The sequence below is a fragment of the Palaemon carinicauda genome, chromosome 14, assembly GCF_036898095.1.
Source record: "Palaemon carinicauda isolate YSFRI2023 chromosome 14, ASM3689809v2, whole genome shotgun sequence".
Classification (NCBI taxonomy): Eukaryota; Metazoa; Arthropoda; class Malacostraca; order Decapoda; family Palaemonidae; genus Palaemon; species Palaemon carinicauda.
Window position 1 is genome coordinate 3,415,889 of NC_090738.1, and position 23,043 is coordinate 3,438,931.

General features: G+C 39.8%; 1 protein-coding gene across 2 annotated transcripts; it reads right to left on the minus strand.

Annotated features, from left to right (window-relative positions):
• Nucleotides 1–3,284: 3,284 nt before the first annotated feature.
• LOC137653401 (aly/REF export factor 2-like) lies at nt 3,285–21,795 on the minus strand. 2 transcript variants are annotated; one of them, XM_068386749.1, is made up of 5 exons: nt 21,506–21,795; nt 9,603–9,680; nt 5,333–5,579; nt 5,031–5,201; nt 3,285–3,615 (listed from the first exon to the last, which is right to left on the minus strand). In XM_068386749.1, exons 1-4 carry the CDS (start codon nt 21,719–21,721, stop codon nt 5,032–5,034), a joined length of 711 nt encoding a protein of 236 aa, XP_068242850.1. In that variant the 5' UTR covers nt 21,722–21,795; the 3' UTR covers nt 3,285–3,615; nt 5,031. The 2 variants fall into 2 exon arrangements, with proteins under 2 accessions (XP_068242850.1, XP_068242849.1); XM_068386748.1 differs by having other exon boundaries at nt 21,488–21,794.
• Between the last annotated feature and the right edge of the window lie 1,248 nt (nt 21,796–23,043).

The following is a 23,043-nucleotide window of genomic DNA, read 5'->3' on the forward strand; positions in this document are numbered from 1 at the left end:
ACAGTATCATCCGCAAACAACAACTGATTTACCTCCCATTCATGATCATTTTTGTCTACCAGTTTTAATCCTCGTCCAAGCACTTGAGCATTCACCTCTCTCACCACTCCATCAACATACAAGTTAAACAACCACGGCGACATCACACATCCCTGTCTCAGCCCCACTCTCACCGGAAACCAATCGCTCACTTCATTTCCTATTCTAACACATGCTTTACTACCTTTGTAAAAACTTTTCACTGCTTGCAACAACCTTCCACCAACTCCATATAACCTCATCACATTCCACATTGCTTCCCTATCAACTCTATCATATGCTTTCTCCAGATCCATAAACGCAACATACACCTCCTTACCTTTTGCTAAATATTTCTCGCATATCTGCCTAACTGTAAAAATCTGATTCATACAACCCCCTACCTCTTCTAAAACCACCCTGTACTTCCAAGATTGCATTCTCTGTTTTATCCTTAATCCTATTAATCATTACTCTACCATACACTTTTCCAACTACACTCAACAAACTAATACCTCGTGAATTACAACACTCATGCACATCTCCCTTACCCTTATATAGTGGTACAATACACGCACAAACCCAATCTACTGGTACCATTGACAACACAAAACACATTAAACAATCTCACCAACCATTCAAGTACAGTCACACCCCCTTCCTTCAACATTTCAGCTTTCACACCATCTATACCAGATGCTTTTCCTACTCTTGTTTCATCTAGTGCTCTCCTCACTTCCTCTATTGTAATCTCTCTCATTCTCATCTCCCATCAGTGGCACCTCAACACCTGGAACAGCAATTATATCTGCCTCCCTATTACCCTCAACATTCAACAAACTTTCAAAATATTCCGCCCCTTTTCCTGGCCTCCTCTCCTTTTAACAACCTTCCATTTCCATCTTTCACTGTCTCCAATTCTTGCGCCGGCCTTCCTTACTCTCTTCACTTCTTTCCAAAACTACTACTAATTCTCTTCATCTGACTGACCCAGTCCCTGACCCCACCTCAGGTCAGCTGCCCTCTTTGCCTCACGTACCTTGCGCTTTACTTCCAACTTTTTCTCTATTTTTCACTTCTCTACACTGTTACTCTGCAGCCTTTCTTCAAAAGCCCTCTTTTTCTCTTCCACTTTTACCTTCACTCCTTCATTCCACCATTCACTGCCCTTCCTCATGCTGCCTCCAACAACCTTCTTGCCACATACATCACTTGCAATCTCAACAAAATTTTCTTTTGCTAACTTCCACTCCTCCTCTAAATTACCCGTTTCTCTTACTCTCACCTCGTCATATGCCATTTTCAACCTTTCTTGATATTTACTTTTTACCCCCGGTTTTATTAGCTCTTCAACCCTCACTAGCTCCCTTTTACATCCACCCACTCTTTTGCTACAACTAATTTTCCTTCCACCAAAAAATGATCAGACATACCGTTAGCCATACCCCCAAACACGTGCACATCTTTCAATTTTCCAAACATTCTTCGAGTTATCAACACATAATCCATCAATGCCCTTTCTACTACTCTTCCATTTGCCACTCTTACCCATGTATAATTATTTTTATCTTTCTTTTTAAAAAAGCTAGCACTTATTACCATCTCTTGTTCAACACACACATCTACCAGTCTCTCACCACTCATTTTCACCTGGTACGCCATACTTCCCAATATCAGATATACTGTACATCAAAATGTGAACATTTCAAAAAGGTTCGGTGCAAGTGCCACGTCCCAACATGGGGTCCAAATTTTGCACAGGGTTAAACGCACCTCGAGGGAGGAAGACCTCTCAAAATGCCTAAACCATGAGGAACCTCAGGGTGAGCAAACCCAGCACATAACTGGGGGAGAGCACTGTAGGCTGGAAGGTTGAAGTCTGAATAGAACCTGTCTGCAATTCCTCGGGTGGGAAAGGAATTGCTACGGAAGAATCTGCCCGGGTCATGAGACCGGCAGGAAGAGATTTCCATGCAGCGGTTCAGTGGGGAAGATCAAGACCGATAAATGCGGAGGAAGGTGTGTAGTCCTGTTGTGCTTCAGCTTCAAACACAAGTCTCAAGGAAGGCGAAAATAGATGCAAAACGTCAAGAGGGGTAAACTTCCCACGGGTGGAAGGCGCTGCTATTTGGCTATTGGAAGCAGGGTTTTTCAGGGCCAAAGGATGTCGTTTGAAACGGGAAGGTGGGGGGGAGGGCAAGAGCCGCAGGAGAAAAGTTGGGACTACTTAACTTCAAGGATGAAGCCCAAGACAAAGAATCCCTCTTGGACTAACTCGGTCTACCATACTGCTACCACTGGGAGGATGACCACTCAACCTTAGCACAAAGAGCAGCCTGCATGTTGGAGTGTTGTCTCCACAAAGGGCCAAGTAGGCGAGTATCCATCTCCACAGCTGACAACATGCTGCAAGAGCAGCCCGATGCACAACTCGTATGATCAGTCTTTTCAATACCTAAAACACCGAACTGCACGTTCATAGTCCTCAATACCCAGAATAATTTTTTACTGCCACTTTCAAAGGAATGTGTAAGTTAGAGAAGATATGTCTGCACAACCGTGGCTAAAAAATGAGTTGGGACCTTTCTGGCTAGTCCTATCTAGTGTAAGGCTAAATCTGACCGGCACTGAAACACATCCATGGTAAAGAACAAAGCTTTGTATTTCTTGGAACAAAATTGCAATAACTTGAATTTTCTAAATTCTAACCAGTTTGTGAGTTGTGCACATTGAATACTAGAAAAATTACCAAAGATTTAATGAAAAAAAAAATTATTTTCAAATGTATACCTATTTAAAGTAAATCACATTGAGAATAGAGCAAAACGAAGACACTACTAGAATATAATAGGCTTTGTTGTTCCAGCTTGCCTCAAACTCGTGACATGGCAGACGAAGACAATTCGCTACCTCATTGCAAGAGGGTCGTAACTCCAAATTTGCTAGTTTTGAGTTATATGGTGTACAAGATTGCCGAATTGATTCTGCATCTTTTGGTAAAAGTCGTAAATTTAGGTGAATTAGCGGCCGAGAGATGGCACTAAAAAGATTGTGAAACATGATCAAATTCATAGGACTTAGCAACTTTGAAATGTGTCTCCTGAAAAATCAGGAATTTGGGGTTACGACCCTCTTGCAATGAGGTAACGACATGTAACTTTGCAACAGGTGGGGTAGATGGAGCAATACAAATATTGTTACTTTCATTATGAGGAAGACAACATCAAAACCCATTCCTAAACTGAAGGTTGAATTATACAACCAAAATGACACTAATTTTATTCAGAAAAAAAAACCTAAGTTTCTGTAACTTAATTGTACTTCAGGATACTAAAAACTAATTACATCATGTAATGAGATACACTTGCACAGTACACAATATTACAAACACTGACAATGCACAGAAACTAAAGTACATTATTCTCTTTTCAGTTTTAGAACTTAAAATTTCTGAAGATTAAATTCGAAAAAATTGAATTTCTGAAGATCAAATTTGAAAAATATAAGTGTTTCAAGTGGACTCTCGTGCACAGACCAACTTGCATGCTTGCACGCACCACTTCAAACCAACTGACTCCTCCATAAAAATTCTTGCACCTGTCAAGGGATAAAAAATGTCATTAGCACAAAGGAAAACTTTTTAATTAACTCAATATATTGCCATCAGTACTTGAGCCCTCCCATTTCAATTACTTAACACATTTTTTACTGCTCTGACAATATATGACGAGAACCCCCTATAAACCTAGGTATGAAAACCCACTTTTCTACGATGAAAACTTCTCCAACATGCAAAACTAGACCATCTTGTAACAATTGCTAACCATACATCCAGGGTATTATTTTTCTATTGCCCGACCTACTCTTCCCTTCTACAGAGCATTAATTACATAAGAATTTAGGATTGGCAATATATTGATGTCAAGTAAATTTACATTTACATATAGCATTAAAAGTTACTAAAAAATATATCAATCAAATATATAGGCACAAGCTCTGTAGTAAGAAATTCATATTCACTAAGAACAAGACAGGATACTTCGAGTAATGGCTGGCAGGAGAGTTCAGATCAGCGGGACAGATGGTCCAGTTGTTGGAAGCCACCACACCAAGTCTCCACACAACCGTCGCAGAACTCCTTTGAGATTTAGCTCACCACGCTCCCCAACCAGCAGACCCCCAAAACGAGTGTATAGTATGTGGCACTATTTTAAGACTAGCACTTCCAGAGCCCAACAGAAAGACTGGCTACTGCCAGTATTTTATACAGGCTTGTGTGGTTTCACATACGCAACCAATTTACTTGGTCAAATTTCAGCCTTGGCAATTGCATGTTAAAATTAATAGGCATTAAAGTGCAAAACCTAGGCCTAAATTAAAAGGCCATAACTGCCAATAAATTGGTTCGTTTCATTTAGGATGTATTAAGATCAACCTATGGTGCATTTCCAATGTTAGGTTATAACTTTTATTTTTAACCACCGTTTTGCTAGTTAGTATCCTATACTAATGAAAGTTTTAAGGTAGCAGTATAATGCTTGAGCAACTACTGCATTATCAAAACTTTTTAAAAATTAAGACAAGTTACCTTGTTCAACATTAAGGGCCTCAGCCCCTAAAGACCAAAGCAATGGTGTGTAATTTTCACACATTCTGATCTACAATTTTACTTTTCAAGGGGATTGGATTGCTTTTAACAAAATTCAGTACTCTCAGAACCAATGGCAATTGCATCTAAAGAGCTAGCTTAAAGCATTATCTTTTTAGCTAACAAAATCCTTTGTTCCAAAACTTTGTATCAAGAAAAAAATATGCCAGGGTGAACACCGAAGGCAGGCTGTTGTCCTACTTCCTCAAACCTTAATGAGAGCCTCGCTTGTTTCAATCTTACTACAGTGACCAACAAAACTTAGAAAACTCAGCAGGAGACGTGGCAGGTGGTGGTAGCTTGGCAGGCCTTGCGAGACAAACCCAGCTGCTGTTGAATGCTTCCAGTCTCTGCTTCCAATTACCTCACTTGTTGACCTGGTTGACATAAGCATCTAGTTCGGCATCCAATTCTTCAGCGGTTGGCACCTTTGTCTTGCCACCCCGCCCTCCAGCCCCCCCTCTTCCTCGCCCAGCTCTGGATGCACCTCTACCTCCTCTGCTACTTCGACCTCTACTACTACCACCTTTGTTTCCTGTGGAAGCAGATTTGAGTCAGTTTACACAGAATTCCTAAATTTCCATAACATGGAAAATTCAAACAATTTATCTAAAATTCCATAAAGTTATCAATTCAAGTCATCACTTATGGAACAGTGTTACTTACCAACAGGTCGTGGTCCTTGGCCTAGTCTCTTCACAGGTCCAACACCATTTCTCATTCCACCACCAGTGCCACCTTCAACGCTGATTTTCATGGGGCGTCCATCAAGATGAATACCGTTATATTGCCGCAAAGCCTTTAATGCATCTGCGTGTCTGTCAAAGGATACGTGAGCAGTCCCTAAACTTCTTCCAGATCTATCATAGTGGACAGCAGCATTTCTCATGTTACCAAACTCTGCAAAGAGCTCCTGAAAAAACAAAGGTCAATATTTTGATTGAATACTTTTTCCAAAAGCAATTGAGAATTAGTCATTCATCTTTTGCAAAAAAAATTATGGGTGAATCAAATCTTCTAGAAGTACATACATACATATACCAAGGCACTTCCCTCAACTTTGGGGGGTAGCCAACATCAAACAAATGAAGCAAAAAAGGGGACCTCTCCTCTCTACGCTCCTCCTAGCCTGACAAGGGACTCAGCCGAGTTCGGCTGGTACTGCTAGGGTGCCACAGACAACCCTCCCCCATTATCCACCACAGATGAAGCTTTATAAAGTTGAATCCCCTACTGCTGCTACCTCTGCGGTCATCTAAGGCACCGGAGGAAGCAGCAGGGCCTACCAGAGAACTGCGTCACAATCGCTCGCCATTCATTACTAGTTCTAGCACGCTCTCTTGCCTCTCTCACATCTATCCCCCTCTCACCCAGAGCTTCTTAACTCCATCCATCCAACCAAACCTTGCCTTTCCTTTTGTACTTCGCCTATCAACTCTTGCATTCGTCACCTTTAGCAGACAGCCATTTTCCATTCTCTCAACAAGGCCAAACCACCTCAATACATCATATCCACTCTAGCTGCAAACTTATTTCTTACACAGGTTCTCACCCTCACTACTTCGTTCCTAACCCTATCTACTCGAGATACATCAACCATACTCCCTAGACACTTTCTCTCAAACATTCAATTTCTGTCTCGCCATCACTTTCACTACCCACAACTGCGATCCATTTATCACAGTTGGTACAATCACTCTTATATAGAACTCTCTTTACCTTCATGCCCAACCCTCTATTATTAACTACCCCTTCAACTGCCACCAACACTGCATCGTTCATTCACACTCTGACGTACATCTGCTTCCACTCCATCATTTGCTGCAACAACAGATCCCAAGTACTTAAACTGATCCACCTCCTCAAGTAACTCCATTCAACGTGACATTCAACCTCGCACTACCTTCCCTTCTCGGACATCTCAACCTTACTCTGACCCACGGTAACTCTAAACTTTCTTCTCTCACACACCCTTCCAAATTCTGTCACTAATCGGTCAAGCTTCTCTTCCGCCTGCAACCAGTACAGTATTATCCGAAACAACTGATTTACCTCCCATTCATGATCATTCTCGTCTACCAGTTTCAATCCTCGTCCAAGCACTCTAGCATTCACCTCTCTCACCAATCCATCAAAAAGAAGTTAAACGACCACGGTGACATCACACATCCCTGCCTCAGCCCCACTCTCACCGGAAACCAATCGCTCACTTCAATTCCTATCCTAACACATGCTTTACTACCTTTGTAGAAACTTTTCACTGCTTGCAACAACCTTCCACCAACTCCATATAACCTCATCACATTCCACATTGCTTCCCTATCAACTATCATACACTTTCTCCAGATCCATAAACGCAACATACACCACCTTACCTTATGCTAAATATTTCTTGCATATCTGCCCAACTGTAAAAATCTGTTTCATACAACCCCTACCTCTTCTAAAACCACCCTGTACTTCTAAGATTGCGTTCTGTTTCATCCTTAATCCTTAGTAAAAGAAAATTTTTTGGGGATTCCAAGTGATGTGTGTGGCAAGAAGTTTGTTGGAGGCAGCATGAGGAAGGGCAGTGAATGGTGAAATGAAGGAGTGAAGGTAAAAGTGGAAGAGAAAATGAGGACTTTTGAAGGATGGTTGCAGAGTAATAGTGTAGAGAAGTATGAAAGATATAGTGAAAGGTAAGTGAAGCAAAGAGGGCAGCTGACCTGAGGTGGGGTCAGGGATTGGGTCCTTCATATGAAGAGAATAAGTAGTAGTTTTGGAAAGAAGTGATGAGAGTAAGGAAGGCTGCAGGTGTTGAGGTGCTGGTGATGGGAGATGAGAATGAGAGAGATTACAAGAGGAAGTGAGGGGAGCACTAGATGATACGAGAATAGAAAAGCATCTTGTATGGATGGTGTGAGAGCTGAGATGTTGAAGGAAAGGGGTGTGCCTGTACTTGAATGGTTGGCGAGATTGTTTGATGTGTGTTGTCAATGGTACCAGTAGATTGGGTTTGTGCTTGTATTGTACCACTATATAAGGGTGAGGTAGATGTGCATGAATGTTGTAATTCAAGGGGTATTAGTTTGCTGTGTGGTGGGAAAAGTGTACGGTAGAGCACATTAATAGGATTAAGGCTAAAACAGAAAATGCAATCTTAGAAGTACAGGGTGGTTTTAGAAGAGGTAGGGGTTGTATGAATCAGATTTTTACCATTAGGCAGATATGCGAGAAATATTTAGTAAAACGAAAGGTGGTGTATGTTGCGTTTCTGGATCTGGAGAAAGCGTATGATAGTTGATAGGGATGCAATGTGGAATGTGATGAGGTTACATGGAGTTGGTGGAAGGCAGTTGCAAGCAATGAAAAGTTCTACAATGGTAGTAAAAGCATGTGTTAGGATAGGAAACGAAGTGAGCGATTGGTTTCCGGTGAGTGGGGCCAGAAACAGGTCTGCTGAATTGAATTGAAAATAGGATTTAGGCATTAAGCCTAGCACTGGGGAAACAGGTCTGCTATTGCAGCAAATGGTGGAGTGGAAGCAGATGTACGTCAGAGTGAATGAAGGATGCAAAATGTTGGGGGCAGTTAAGGGATTAGTGTGTATAAAAAAAAAAAAAAAAAAAAAAAAAAAAAAAAAAAAAAAAAAAAAGCGAGGGTTGGGTAAGAATGTAAGCGAGTTTTGTATGAGAAAGTGATTGTACCAACTGTGATGTATGGATCAGAGTTGTGGGGAATGAAAGTGATGGAGAGACAGAAATTCAATGTGTTTGAGATGAAGTGTCTAAGGAGTATGGCTGGTGTATCTCGCGTAGATAGGGTTAGGAACGAAGAAGAGTGTGAGAACGTGTGTAAGAAAGGAGTGAGCAGCTAGAGTGGATATGAATGTGTTGAGGTAGTTTGGCCATGTTGAGAGAATGGAAAATGGCTGTCTGCTAAAGGTAATGAATGCAAGAGTTGATGTGCGAAGTACAAGAGGAAGGCCAATGTTTGGCTGGATGGATGGAGTGAAGGAAGCTCTGGGTGATAGGAGGATAGATGTGAGAGGCAAGAGAGCATGCTAGAAATAGGAATGAACGGCGAGCGATTGTGATGCAGTTCTGGTAGGCCCTGCTGCTTCCTCCGGTGCCTTGGATGACCGCAGAGGTAGCAGCACTAGGGGATTCAGTGTTATGAAGCTTCATCTGTGTGTGGATAACAGGGGAGGGTGGGCTGTGGCACCCCTAGCAGTACCAGTCGAACTCAGGACTCAGGCTGGGAGGAACGTAGAGAGGAGAGGTCCCCTTTTCAGTTTCATTTGTTTGATGTTAGCTAACCCCCAAAATTAGGGGAAGTGCCTTGGTACATGTGTGAATGTATGTATATCACATAACTCAAGTGAACCAAAAAGATGTTAAGTATAATGGTTACATTTATGTAAATTTCATATAGTGTTCAATCATAAGTGTGTTAAAGTGTTCAACTATTTTAATTATCAAATTCAATATTTTCATAAATTAATTCCAGTGAAGCTATCGACTGCTTAATTTTTCAATTAAATTTTTTTTTTGTCTAAGTCTGAAGTTTTTTCAGATTTAATATTTAGAGGGTTTTATTTTTGGAGTTAATTCTTTTGAAGTGTTGTAACTAATAAAATATATATTTTTGTAATAGTATTTCCCAGTTCAAGTAATAGAAACAGCAGTAAGTGTATCCCTTTGCGAGCAGTTCAAATTGTTAAAAGTATTTCCCAGTTAAAACCCTTTTGCCCATCACTAAGCAAGCCTGAATGCTGAACAAACTATTCAATGTTGCATAATTTTAAACAAAGCCTGTGTAACTAATGTCCTAAACTATAGCTAAAGTATAAATAACCAAAACTATAACAAACAGAAATTTAAGCATACAGAAAGATTACCTTTCTAAAGGTACTTAATACGCTTACTTCGGAAGTTTTATTTACAGTACTTACGTGAATGTCTGAATCGGACACTCCAAAATCTAAATTAGCGATGAGAAGCTTTGTTGGGCCCGATCTTACAACTGGCCTCTGGAAAAAGATTGAAAAAAAAAAAAATAAATTCATGTGATGGACGTCAAAGAAATATTTTGTACCAAAGCATAATCCAGCAATAACACTTAAATGGCAACTATAATTTAAGTACAAAATTATTGAGGAGCATAATTAAGCTCCGTTAAAACTGCTAATTTGGGGTTACCTCAAACAAGGTTTATTTCTTTGTTTTCATTTAACCATTTTGTTGATAATTCTCTGGGCATTTAAATTTTTCAAGTTTTTTTTGGGGATTAATGTGCTGTGCAGTCTCCAAGATCTTTCCTGTTAATGGCTAGACCAGCAAATCCAATATGTCATGAATACCAAAAATATTTTCTGTTCTAGGGTCAATGTGCAGTGTACAGACTCAATGGCTATAAGGAGAGAACATCCACAGCTTTACTAGTTAGTCTAAGACATGGAGTGTTCATTAAAAAAAAAAAATAAATAAATATATAAAGACTTCAATATTTCAGGGGAGGTACAGACTGAAAAATACACAGAAATAATTCGTATTTTTCCAAACTATACAAACATGGAGCTTTTTACAGGAGTGGATAGATTTCAACGACAGCTTAAACAAGTCTACAACTTTTAAAAGGCCTAACTACCCACCGGTAGTTAAGGGAGGGGAAGGGGGTACAGGAGGTAGACCTGCCACCCTACTCACACCTGCGGGAGGTAGACCTGCCACCCCGCTCACACCTGCATTAGTAACCATATGTCACTTTGCAATTGCAGGTAGATAGTAGGATCAGTATATGTAGAGGGCTCAAAGGGTTGTTAAGGAAAAATAAAAACTTACCAAATTTATAATTAGTCCCAGTACTATAAAGAAACCCTTATGCTCTTTACCACCTGGCTGGCAACTACTCCGAAGCACTACTCAAGTGCTTTGCACGAGCTATTTAGAAGCACCCCGACACCTTGCCAACTTTTGAGTGTTAGTAGCCTGGGGAATTGGTGCAAAGGTATTAGAACCAAGCATTGAGACTTGCCCAGGCAAGCGCAACATTGGAGCTAAACTCCACACCCAACCTAGACATTGCTCGATTCCATCTTGCAAGAAGATCGGGGACAAATATATTCGTATACCAAGTTACACAAGGGACAATGATACCCACCTGCAGTCAGAGGTAAGCTTGCAGTGTCCACAGATGCTGAAACCCAAAGGGAGGTTGGGAGGGAGAAAAAGACGAAGAAATCAGTTTTACGCACATTCATTCTAAACTTACTACCAGCTAACGTCTGCCCTCAACTGACTGCTGCTTGTCCTACATGGAAGCTGCCGTATCTAGGTTCCTCTGGGCATGTCTTCCAGGTACTGGGCTGTGAACGTAGCTTGAAATAAAAGTTTTCACGCCCGCTTGCAGTACCAGCATCACCTTATAGATTTTTGAGCGCCAAGGATGTGCTAACACCATAGACGTCGTAAGCTCTGGGTCTACGGTCAAAGTGGAGTTTGTATGCAAGTCTCACTACATCTGCCTGACCCACTTAGATATATAGTTTTTGGCGACTATCTCTTGACTCTTCCTGTGCTAACAAAGAGCCTGTTGACCTATGGACAAGCTCTAGTGGTTCCTTCGAGATATATATACTCAGCGGCCTTACAATGCATAGTAACGGCAGATCTGGATAATTTTTTACAGAATGGAGATTCTTATTCTGCAATGGCCCGAATCTAGGATTCACTACAGCCTGACTGAGCCTTGGCTACAAACTCAGGGACAAAAATAAGTGTTACTTGCCTCCATCCCCTGGAACAGGCGACATCGCAGGACCGACCAGGTAGCTCGCCAGCTCTCTCTGCAGATGTCAGGGCTAACAGTTTGGTATTCCACGTCAAGTCAAGGTCTGATGAATGACTAAGTGGTTCACATGGGGCCCTTTTCAGAGATTGTAGTAAGCGAACTACATTCCAAGGAAGAGGTCTGACTTCCAACAAGGGCAGGCATGCTCAAAACTCTTGAATAGACAAAAATGTTGTAGACGAGATAACAAGCCCTTAACTACGACGACGTCGTTTAACAAAATATGCCGTGATACACAACTTTACATCCTGGATGTCATTTACAAATATAAACCACATGAAAGTTAAAATCACTTATGCAAATTAGTTTGGCACTGTCATATATTACTAGTTCACACTAGGGAAACCACTAAGATTTCCTCCCCTCCCTGATAGGCGAGGACCTCCGTCCTATAGGCGGAGTCCTCCGTTAGGACGGGCATTGCCGTGGTGGCGAGGGCCTCCGTCCTATAGGCGGAATCCTCCGTTAGGACGGGCATTGCCGTGGTGGCGAGGGCCTCCGTCCTATAGGCGGAGTCCTCCATTAGGACGGGCATTGCCGTGGTGGAGAGGGCCTCCGTCCTACAGGCATAATTGGAATAGACTTCCAGCGGATGTAGTAACAGTAACAGAGTTCAGGAATAAGTTGGACAAGATCGTAAGAACTAAATGCTTAAACTAATTTGCACTACCAGAGCAAATGGAGTCTCAGCAGATGTCTTCAAGGCATCCAAAATCCTTGTAACTTACTCTCCCCCTCTAATTCACACTACCAAAGCCAACGAGTCTCGGCAGGTGTCTTCAAGGCATCCAAAATCCTTGTAACTTACTCTCCCCCCTTCCATAATATCAAGGTTTTCTTATGTCAACGAACTTAAATCTCTTCATACCTACCCTATATTACCGTATAAAGGAGAAACCAATTACACAAGAGATACTTTTGGAATTATGAAAATACTAATTTTCTCAACCTCTTATGTTGTTGTTAGGGTATTCTAATTGCGCATGGTTCATTAAAAGGTTAATAATTTGGAAGAATAGACTTAAAATCATAATTAACTTTTCAATTAGGGTATATGGTTTTGTTAAAAGTAACATAACATTTACCCATAATTTTATCATTATTTATAGTACTGTACTAGGGCTATGTTGTGTGAAGCTGGTTTCCATATTTGTACTGTATCTTCAATTTACCTTTGTTCAATAAAAAAAATAAAACTTTAAAATTGAAATAAAAAACCATCAAAATCAACACTGCCATGCAAACCATGTTAAAAAAAAAAATCTCCAGGACAGCATCGTCCTGGGGATCATCTTTGTTGCTTTCGTTCGCACTACTAGCACTGACATGACATCGTCCTGTTCTGTCTTAATTGGTTTAAATGCTTTTGCTGTATACTGTACTTATATCCAAGACAAATTAAAGACTTACATCATGCTTTTGCTAAACACGTTACCCAAACCCAAACCATTGCTTAGATCAAGTTCTATCACCAATCATATTGAACAAACTAAGGCATTTTCACATCTGTGAATAGGTTACTTTTTGCAACAACTATCTTATGATTTGGTAATGTAATGGTTATTTCTAATGTTGATTTACTGTATCCATAGAAATTCAAAATAAATGAAATAAGAGCAATTTTATGTCGTTTTTCCTAAAAACACAATCTAAAACAGAATTTTGTTCGTTTCATTGCCCATCATGACGAAAGCATTTACACATACAAGCGATAACTAATGATCCAGTTCTAAGTAAAGCTGCTATTTAAAATGAAGAAGTATGTATAGTTAAATATCTATAATAAAAGATGTGAACAGCGCCGCGACCAGAAGCTTAATAAGCTTAATGGCGACTGAGACCTAAGTCCATGCTCTCGCACTCTGACCCAGGTCGCCTCATGGAGAGTATCCATCCACCACAGAGGGACCCCACTAGAGAAAACGGAGATATGGGAAACTTCTAAAAAATCTGGTCGGTTGGGAGGATTGATTGATTGATTTATTTAAAGTTTTCAAGCATCCTGACATCTAAGGTCATTGACGCCTCGGTTGGGAGGAGAATCCAAGATACTCCTGAGAAAGTATTTCGAGGTAAGTACTCCGTGTTGAAACAAATAGGCTTTTTTTTTTTTTAAAGGAAATTGTGGGGTTTTCCCTTTACATGGTAATATACGGTACTTGTGAAGCCATTAAATTCAAACATAGACCATGAAGAGACTTCCCAAGTAGTGCTGGAACAACAGGGATTATAGAATTTCATAGGATCTTTTGACTACCTTTTCTTGAGATATGCTAGTCCGTCAATTACTAGACCAGGTAAAAAACATCCATGAAAACCAAAGAAACCAAATCTGAATGAAACAATACCAGTTAATCACACAGGAGAGGAAAAGAGTTAAGCATTTCATTCCCATATAGGTTAATGGCAGTACATACCCGAGCTACCGCCAAATGACGACGACTCTTGGCCAGAACTTACATACATATATTGAGTTCAAGTTTCATAGTAACCAAATCCAAAATAGACTTTCCCAATATCCAGGAGCAATAAAACACTTACCATTATTTCCTAAGGGGAAATTATGTTCCATTAACACAACACCTTCTGTAACATAACTCTCGTGTTAACGGAAAGTCGACTGTATATACATATCTGCCGCAAATGGGGGGACACCAGTTGGGAACCCAGGTTTTTAGGTGGGGAAAATATAATGGGAAACCGGGAAAGGTAAAACTAACCTATTCCTCTCTATACACTTTTCTGGGGTGCATATATCCCTGGAAAACTTAACAGATTATCTGTATCCCGTACTACTGGTATATTTTTCATGTTTGTTGACACTACAAAACTAATGTATTGGCCCCAGACATTCACATACATGCATTTTAAGCAGATTAAACTGCGCATGAACCCCTCTCCCAGTTTACTTCGACCAATAGCATTAGACCCTCCAATTTACCCGCAACATTCAAATATTCTATGAGTTGACCCTTCTAATACCACAGGTATATTTTCATTGATCCAATACCCACACGTGGAGCCTTTGTAGTTTTTTGGGACATGGTTGGGATCGACAGAAAAGCAGAAAAAAAGTCAGAAATCAGTTTTATTTATGGAAATTATAACAATGAAATAATGAATTTACCAGTTTAGTAAATTCTTGTCACCCAACAATCTATATACTAGGACCTATCAGCATGTGAATGTCCGAACCGTGCAAGATTAGCTAACAAGAAATGTGTTGGAACACCAGAAAAACACTATATGAATAAGTTGGAACAGGCCCCTTTCCAGGACGACACAGGTGAAAACCTGGGACTAAGTGTTCGAAAACAGGACAAAACGGGATTGACACACTTGAAAGAGGCCACCTAACCTAACCTAGTAGTTTCCAGGTCACAAGCCCTAGCCGGGGACAAGGCCCCGGACTTAATCCCAGGTCACAACACCTAGCTAGGGGCTAGCAAACAGGACGAAAGGAGTTTCAAAACTTGAGATTTGGCTATATCTTTCTCGATACTTGTCAAATCATTTTCCTTTACAGGCAAAATATTATTTATTCTAATCCAATATAATTAGTATAAACTTATTTCATCAATTTGCATAATATGATTTACCTTGACCATGGCAATACAGTGATGCCTCAGGATACGAAAGTAATCCATTCAGGATACGGTTTAGTATCCTGCGTCGCGTTTTACATGTAAATAGCCTAATCCGTTCCAAGCCTTACGAAAAGACACCTTTTCTTCCATAAACACGTTAAACTGTAGTAATAAACATGCAATGCAGCCACTTCTATCATTCAATAATTAACCCAACCGTTAAAAACAGCCTAATCCATTCCAGAAACCACCATGAGATTATTCAATAATGTAGTTATAGCCTAGTTATCCCCTCCAAGCCCTAAGAAAACGGTCCGATTTCTTTACTACTGTATAAAAGTTACGGTACTGTATGTAAAGCATTTGGATCAGTGAAGGTGTATTGTTACCAGTACACCTAAATTAAAGGTTGATACCTGAAAAAAAAAGGTACTGTACTCTCGGCGACGAGTTGGGATCTCGTAAGCTTTTCGTATCCTGAATTTTTCTTAAGCAGAAACTTTCGTATCCAGAGGTATCACTGTATATTAAAGTTCAACGTAGAACGTAGCTTGTTAGGACAGGCGATATCTTTCTTAATACTTATCAAAAAAAATTTTCTTATGGACAATATGTTTTTTTATGATCAGATATACCATAATTTGAAAGATTTTATCAATTAGCATAATGACTTGCCTTTACTACAGTAATATTTTTCAAGTTCAGCCGGGTCCACACACAAGTCATGGGTAGCTCCTGCTTCATTTCAAAATTTCCCGAGTGTAAGGAGAGTCTAATTTTGTATAAAAACTGGAAAAGTGAAATCAAGGAAGAGGAAGTGTATGACAATATATTTTCGTCAATTTTATTATTCAGAGCAAGGACAAACTCACTGGGCTTGAATATAAGAGACACCAAGATGGAAATATAAACTGTGTATTCTGTGATGTAGAAGAAAATGCTAACCACTTTATATTATATTGTCCTCAGTTTAGTGATATAAGAATAAAAGCAATTGAGCTCCAACAACCATACGAAGAAGATAGTGCACAAACAGTTGGAAAATTCCTTTTTTGTGAAGAGAATATTGAAAATAAGAAAAGTATACAACAAATGTGGATGAAAAGAGAAAAACTAGTGAAAATAAGGAACACACAAAACTAAAAGACACGTTGGCGCCGTTGTAAAGGCTATGCCTCACCCCAGAACCTGAACCACATCCCTGTTATCGTCCCAGGCTATGAAGCGTTCTTTTTTACAATGTAATGCCGTCCCATCATACCTCTTGGGTTAAGTTTGTACTTGGTTGGGACATGTCCTTTACAGTGATATTTAGTAATGCAGTAATAATTATCAAGAAATGTTTGGTAGGGAAGAGGTCATATTAATGCATCTGTCGCTGAAGCCACGGCTAAGTTACTTTAACGTAAAATATCCCCTAAGCATTGCTTCCTGCCCGATTAAAATATCGCCCGTTTAGGTGGCGCATGCTTGGAAATTTAGTGATGTACGGACATGTGTTTTCACCAATCCCAACAATGTACTGTACATTACCTTGTTAGGATTGTAATTCGTTGGGGCACGTCCTAGAAAATTCTACAACGGCGAAAGTAAAAACCTAATAACATGAGGGAGTTTCACAAAAACCTACGTGATTTGATGGGATTAAAGAAAAAAAATGTCTTGCCTGATAAAATTTATAGGTTTCCCCCAAAAACCACTTAGGACAGTCATTTATGCCAGTAAGAAGTTAATAAGATTTAAGGAAATAATTATGTGCGACTTGTTAAAGGTTATGAGAGATGATGAATACATTGTGGAAACGACCCTTTCCCAAACAGCTCAATAAGTGAAGCTCCAAACAAGCAAGTTGAATATATTTGGGATGTGTGTAGGATGGCGGCCAACTGCATGTATGATAGCGGCCGCCTTATTTTCAACTTTATCGGAAACTTGTATAGAATATTAACTGTTCAGAATGTTATAAATATCCAGGGTAAGTACTTACTATACCGATATACAAAGATTTTGAAAACCATCTAATTCGACGTGAAATTTATAAGTCGAACGAGCTCTGTACCTTGCCACGCAGTTTCTCGCTCCCATAGTTCCTAGAATTCCCTATAGATGACGTTCTGATCGAATCAACAGCGCCATAGCGGCGGAATTCTGAATTATTAATCGGCCGCGGCAATTTGAAACGACCCAATGGGACCCCACTTGACCTGGGGATTAACTGGGATTAACTTTTTCACCCAATCATAACTCATTTTTTCTAAAATTCAAATACGGAAACGGGAGCACCCATCGAGGGTCGGAAATGCTCATTCTTTACCAACGTGGCGCGATGGCAACTAACCAGTGTGTAGATACTTGTGAATCTTTTTTCAATTCAGTCAATCCTAGTATGTTGAGGATTATGAACTTTACAACAAGTGCTGAGTTTTCAAAATATTTATATAAAATGGGACTTTTAGGCGACTTTTCCGGCATTTGTGCAAAATGTCATATCGGTGAAATGCGCTACAAGTATGATGGAAAATCGGCGAATAGTGGAAAAGCTAAGTTTTTTTGGCGTTGTTCATATAGTTATTGCCGAAAGAAGATCGCCCCTAACCACGGTAGCTTTTTTTCACGATCAAAGCTACCGTACGAAGATGTGTTCGTTATATTAGCAAGTTTTATTTATGGTTTTTCTCAGAACCAGATTCTCCCTATGTACAAAAAGTTTGCCTCTCACACACTAGTTGATTGGTACAACTTCTGTCGCGACGTGTGTGCGGACATCTTAGTGATGGACAGTAAAAAAATTGGCGGACCAGGACATATTGTCGAGATAGACGAGAGTAAATTCGGAAAAAGAAAATATAACGTTGGCAGCAAGGTCGATGGCAAATGGGTGTTCGGCGGGATTGACCGGGAAACACGTGAGACTTTTTTCAGGGTTGTCGAGGATCGTTCGGAAAAGACATTGCTCCCGATATTATTAGAGTGCGTCCATCCCGAAACTACAATAATTTCGGACTGTTGGAAGGCCTATAATAATATCAAGGATCAATTTCTTCAACACAAAACTGTTAATCATAGCATTAACTTTGTGAGTCCAAAAGATCCCAGTGTGCACACCAATACAATCGAATCACAGTGGCGAGTACTAAAAAGATCTGTTCTACCGAAATTCGGTACTCAGAAACATTTATACGAAAGCTACTTTGCGATGTATATAATTCAAAAACGTTATTTGATCGGTAAGGGGTGTAGACTGAAGGCATTCCTGGAATTAGTTAAACGTGTTTATCCGCTCAATACCCACGATTCTGATTCCGAAAGTCCTGGTCCGTCCCAACACCCGTCCCCTCCACAAAAAAAGGTGTCCCATCACCGTACATCTCCTAAAAGTGCCCCTCCAACGTGCCCTCCCCAAAAGAAGAAGAAGTTGTCTCTCGGCAGAAAGCCAATACCAGTTGAAGACTCGGACTTCAGTGACTTTGAATAAGTGTGGGGCGCCGTTGTAGAGGTTACGAATAAACCCGCAAGCTGAACAGGAAATAATGTAAGTACAACCCTCTCCGTTTCTGGTTTGTGTGATCGCGGCCACATGTATGCATGATGTCGGCCGATTAAGAATAGGCAAGTGTAAGGGGGGTCGCAGGGGGGCGGCAGCCCCCCCGTTTAGGTGTTTAAGAATAATTATACGGCTATGTACGGGGGGTCGCAGGGGGGCGTTAGCCCCCCCGTTAAGGAGAGACACGAGTTGTAGGTAAGGTTAGGTGGGCACATTCAGGTTAGGCAGTGTTCTATTCTAGAGTTTTGGCAGAACATTCTGTTGTAGAACAACGGCCACGTCTTACGAAGGGTTAGAAAACGGGAAGAAATTCCCGTTTTCTATGTCCGCGGGAGGACCTGGCCGCTGATCTACAAAGGCTCCTAATATTTACCTGAATATAATTAACCTAAGTATATCACAATCCTGTTTTCCTAGCTGTGAAAAAACTGCGTTGATCGGATGTAAACTAACTAAATTCATATAGGCCAATTTCAAATTTATCCTATATGTCGAAGCTATTTGAAAATATAAGAGCAATTATGGGCGCATATTGAAGAGTTAGAGGTATTCCCGGAAAATCAATCGGCCTACAGAGCTAATCACTCTACAGAAACTACCTTATGCTCAATAATGAATATGATAGGTCTTCTTGATGAGGGAAAGTGTGGAATTTTGATAATGTTAGATCTTAGTGCTGCTTTCAATACTGTTGTACACGAGTACTTACTTGCCGACTTAAAAGTCCACAGGAGTGATTGAGGAAGCACTGGAATTTTTGCGAAGTTAATTAACGATCAGAAAGACTATTATAGAAGTTTCTGGAAACCGATCCAGTGAAAATTCTTATAAAAGGTGTACCACAGGGTAGTATTCTGGGCCCTATCTTGTTCAACATTATATACTATCGAATTATCACACCTCTTGAAAAAAAAAAAAAAACAATAAGTGGGCTTTAAACTATATGCAGATGATACTCTGTTCTACCTTTCAATTTCAACAACAGAAGATACAAAGAAGAAAATTGATGAGAATGACTGAAATAAAATCATGGATGCAGAGGAAAAAGCTTTAATTAAATTATGATAAAACAAAGTAGGTTTTTGGCAAAAAGGTGGCTTTCAAGAATTACCAGTTATTTCAAAATGCCGGCTTTCAAGAATTACCAGTTATTTCAAAATGCCGGCTTTCAAGAATTACCAGTTATTTCAAAGTATAAAAATTGGTGACGCTGATGTTAGGATTGTGCCCGTTACGAAAAATTTGGGTGTACTGATAGATTGTAATTTGTCAATGAGGGATCAAATGGTGGACAGTGAAAGTGTGTAACTATCATCTGAGAAACATAGCATTTATTAGAAAATATTTAACAGAGGGCAGTACAAAAATTTTAGTGATGAGTTGCTTAATATCAAGGGTTGATTATTGAAATTATATGTACTATAAGTTGCCCAATACACTACTAAGAAAACTTCAAAAAGTGCAAAACCAGGCGGCTAGACTGATAAAAGGCATTAGACTTCGGGAGAGAATAACTCCAGCACTGATCGATCTACATTGGTTACCTGTTAAGGCTACAATTGAATTTAAGATTTGCTTGACTCACAAAGCATTAACAAGTGATAAGCCTAAATATCTTCGCGATTGCTTGGTCCCCTACCCTCAAGCTACTAGCACTGCAGAAAGAGGACATGCTAATGGCCCATATAGGCTATTCGAAATTAGTGTGAATCATGCAATAGTAGGAACATTTGGTTATGCTGCACGGAGAATCTTCAACGACCTTCCACAGGATATCAAGAATAGCTAAATTGTGGCAACTTACAAGAAAAACCTGAACTTATCTATTTAGAAAGTGTTATAACAGTGACCTGAAAACTATTAAGACTGAATACAAATGCTAGCGAATAACTGAAAAGATACAGGGCAAAATATTAACTGCAAAACAGGGCAAAATATTAACTGCAAAACAGGGCAAAATATTAACTGCAAAGAAATTATTTTCACACCAAGGCCCGCCTGAACACTTCAAGTGTCTGATGGAGGGCGAGAAATAAACCCCTAAAGTAAAGGTAAGGTTAGGAGGGCCCATTCAAGTTAGGATGTGTTATATTGTAGTGTTTGGGGAAAATTCTTTGGTCCAACGGTCACAACCAGGAAGAAATTCCCATTTTCTGTGCCCCCGGAAGGACCTGGCCGCTGATCTACAAAGGCTCCACTTGATTTTCCGTATACAATCTGTTACCGTGATTCCCGGACAAACACCATCAGGAATGGGGGCTACGGGTTGTTCGGTTAATGTCAAAATTAAGGTCAAATTCATTGAAAGCCCATAAATTACAATAGGACATTTCTGTTCAAAATGTTCCATTCTTTACTGTAATTCTAATGGCTTTTTTTAATAAAGGAAATAGCACGAGGGACGCTCCTGAAGAATTACCTAAATTGAGTTTAAGCAGGAGTTCCACCGTCCTATTACCCTAATAATGCAGGGTTCTGTAATGAAACCCCGCAATACACCAAGACCTCAGATTTCCCTTCAGCACCTTAATGCACAAACGCCGCCCAGACACACTTAATACAACATTGATATCAAAGTAATCTAGGTTTAAATTTAACGAGCAACCTCCATGTACTTTGGACCATTAACTTGATCAATCTACGCATCAATACCGTAGTTTGTTTTAGGAAAATAAACCCAAATGATCAAACAAAACAAGAGCATCATTACCAAGAGCTCCACTTGGATATAGAGCCGCGAGATCAATAGGTTCTACCTTCAAACTTGCCCTTCAGATTAGTAACTAATTTATGTAAAAACTAGACTGCGTAAAAAAGCTCAGTAGAGAAAATAAAACAAATACGACTTCAACATACCGATGATTGGCCGCTTACCCTTGGAGCATTGAACATTCGATTGCTACCTCGACCACCGGTGGAGCGTCCTCCTCCACGTTGGCCGGGACGAGCACCACCACCACGACCTCTTAAACCACGTCCTCCTCGAGAGCCACCTCGTCCACTTCCGCGTGCATTACCTCGTCTGTTTCCTGGCCTTATTTTCTTGGTCTTAATAATGTCTTCCAAACTCATATCAACACCTGACGCCATTGCTAAGTATTTCTTTGGCGGGACGACGTTCTAACGATATGACACCTCGAACAAGTATGGCGTGAGAAGAGACGAATTCAGGGTTGCCAGATTATTTCGACTGGATTATCGTACATGAGCCTTAAAATTGTCGTTTTTCAACCAAAATTATCGTACACAGTTTCAAAATAATAATTAGGGAGTTACATGATCGACTTATTTCAAAATATTTTAGTATAATTGTTTAATTAAACACATATGTATATACCTAAACACATATGTATATACCTAAGGTATGTATCGTACATCGTACTGGACTTAAAATAACCGTACATGTAGGATAATTATCGTATGACTGGCACCCCTGGACGAATCTCCCACAATGCAACGCGATACTTTGGCGCGTTGGGGATGCTTCTGTCTCAATCCTATTGGCATTGACTTCGTTTTAATATTACATCTAACGTTTACTCAAAAGCCATGTGTGCAATCTGGGACAAGCTAAGGATAAATTCTACATAAAAAAATATATAATATATAATAATGAATGCATATTAACCTCAATGGTTATCTTTTTTTTAATCATTATTAAGCTAGTTTGCCTGTGATATTGGAACAAGAGCTAAGTTTAAGAAGCACCATCTGGTGACAGCGTGCATTAGTTTGTCAATGCTCAGGTTTGAATTGATAATAACTATTTTTTTTTCTCACATAGTTAGGTTTCAATCATTGCTGTCGTATAATCACCAACTCATGAGCAAAATATTTTAACTTTTTAAAACTGTTCTTGGAAACGTATTTCACTTTGAACGAGTGAACGTGTGGTCTTCCATATATCTGCAATTGGCATATTCAGAGCTTTGATAGAGTAAAATCAATTCATTTGTAAGTTCCCACCCAGGTGTTAAGGGAATTCTAAAACATAAAAGAACTATCTAAATTACAATGATTGATATTGAAAATATGAGCAGACAAATTATTTTTTCCCACCCGACATTGTTTCTCGCCATTCCGTCCATCAGCAAGAAGGTTGTTCCTATCGTTGTGGTAGTTATCATACTCGGCTGATCATAATATAAAAAATTTCCTGACTCGATTAGTTATTTTTCTTTATTATTTTTGTACCTATTATCATCATGTTTATGGCTCCATAAATAAGAGAATTGTCGAATCCCGATAATTAGTTACCTCATCCTCAGTGATGAAGTCATTTCATTGATGGGTTTGCTTACTACAGTCATTTTAGCACACCCTTTGTTAGTGCAAACAAAAACAGATTTATCATGGTTCACATATGGCAAATTTGGAAAGCTCATCAATGGTTTCAAAACACCATATGTTAT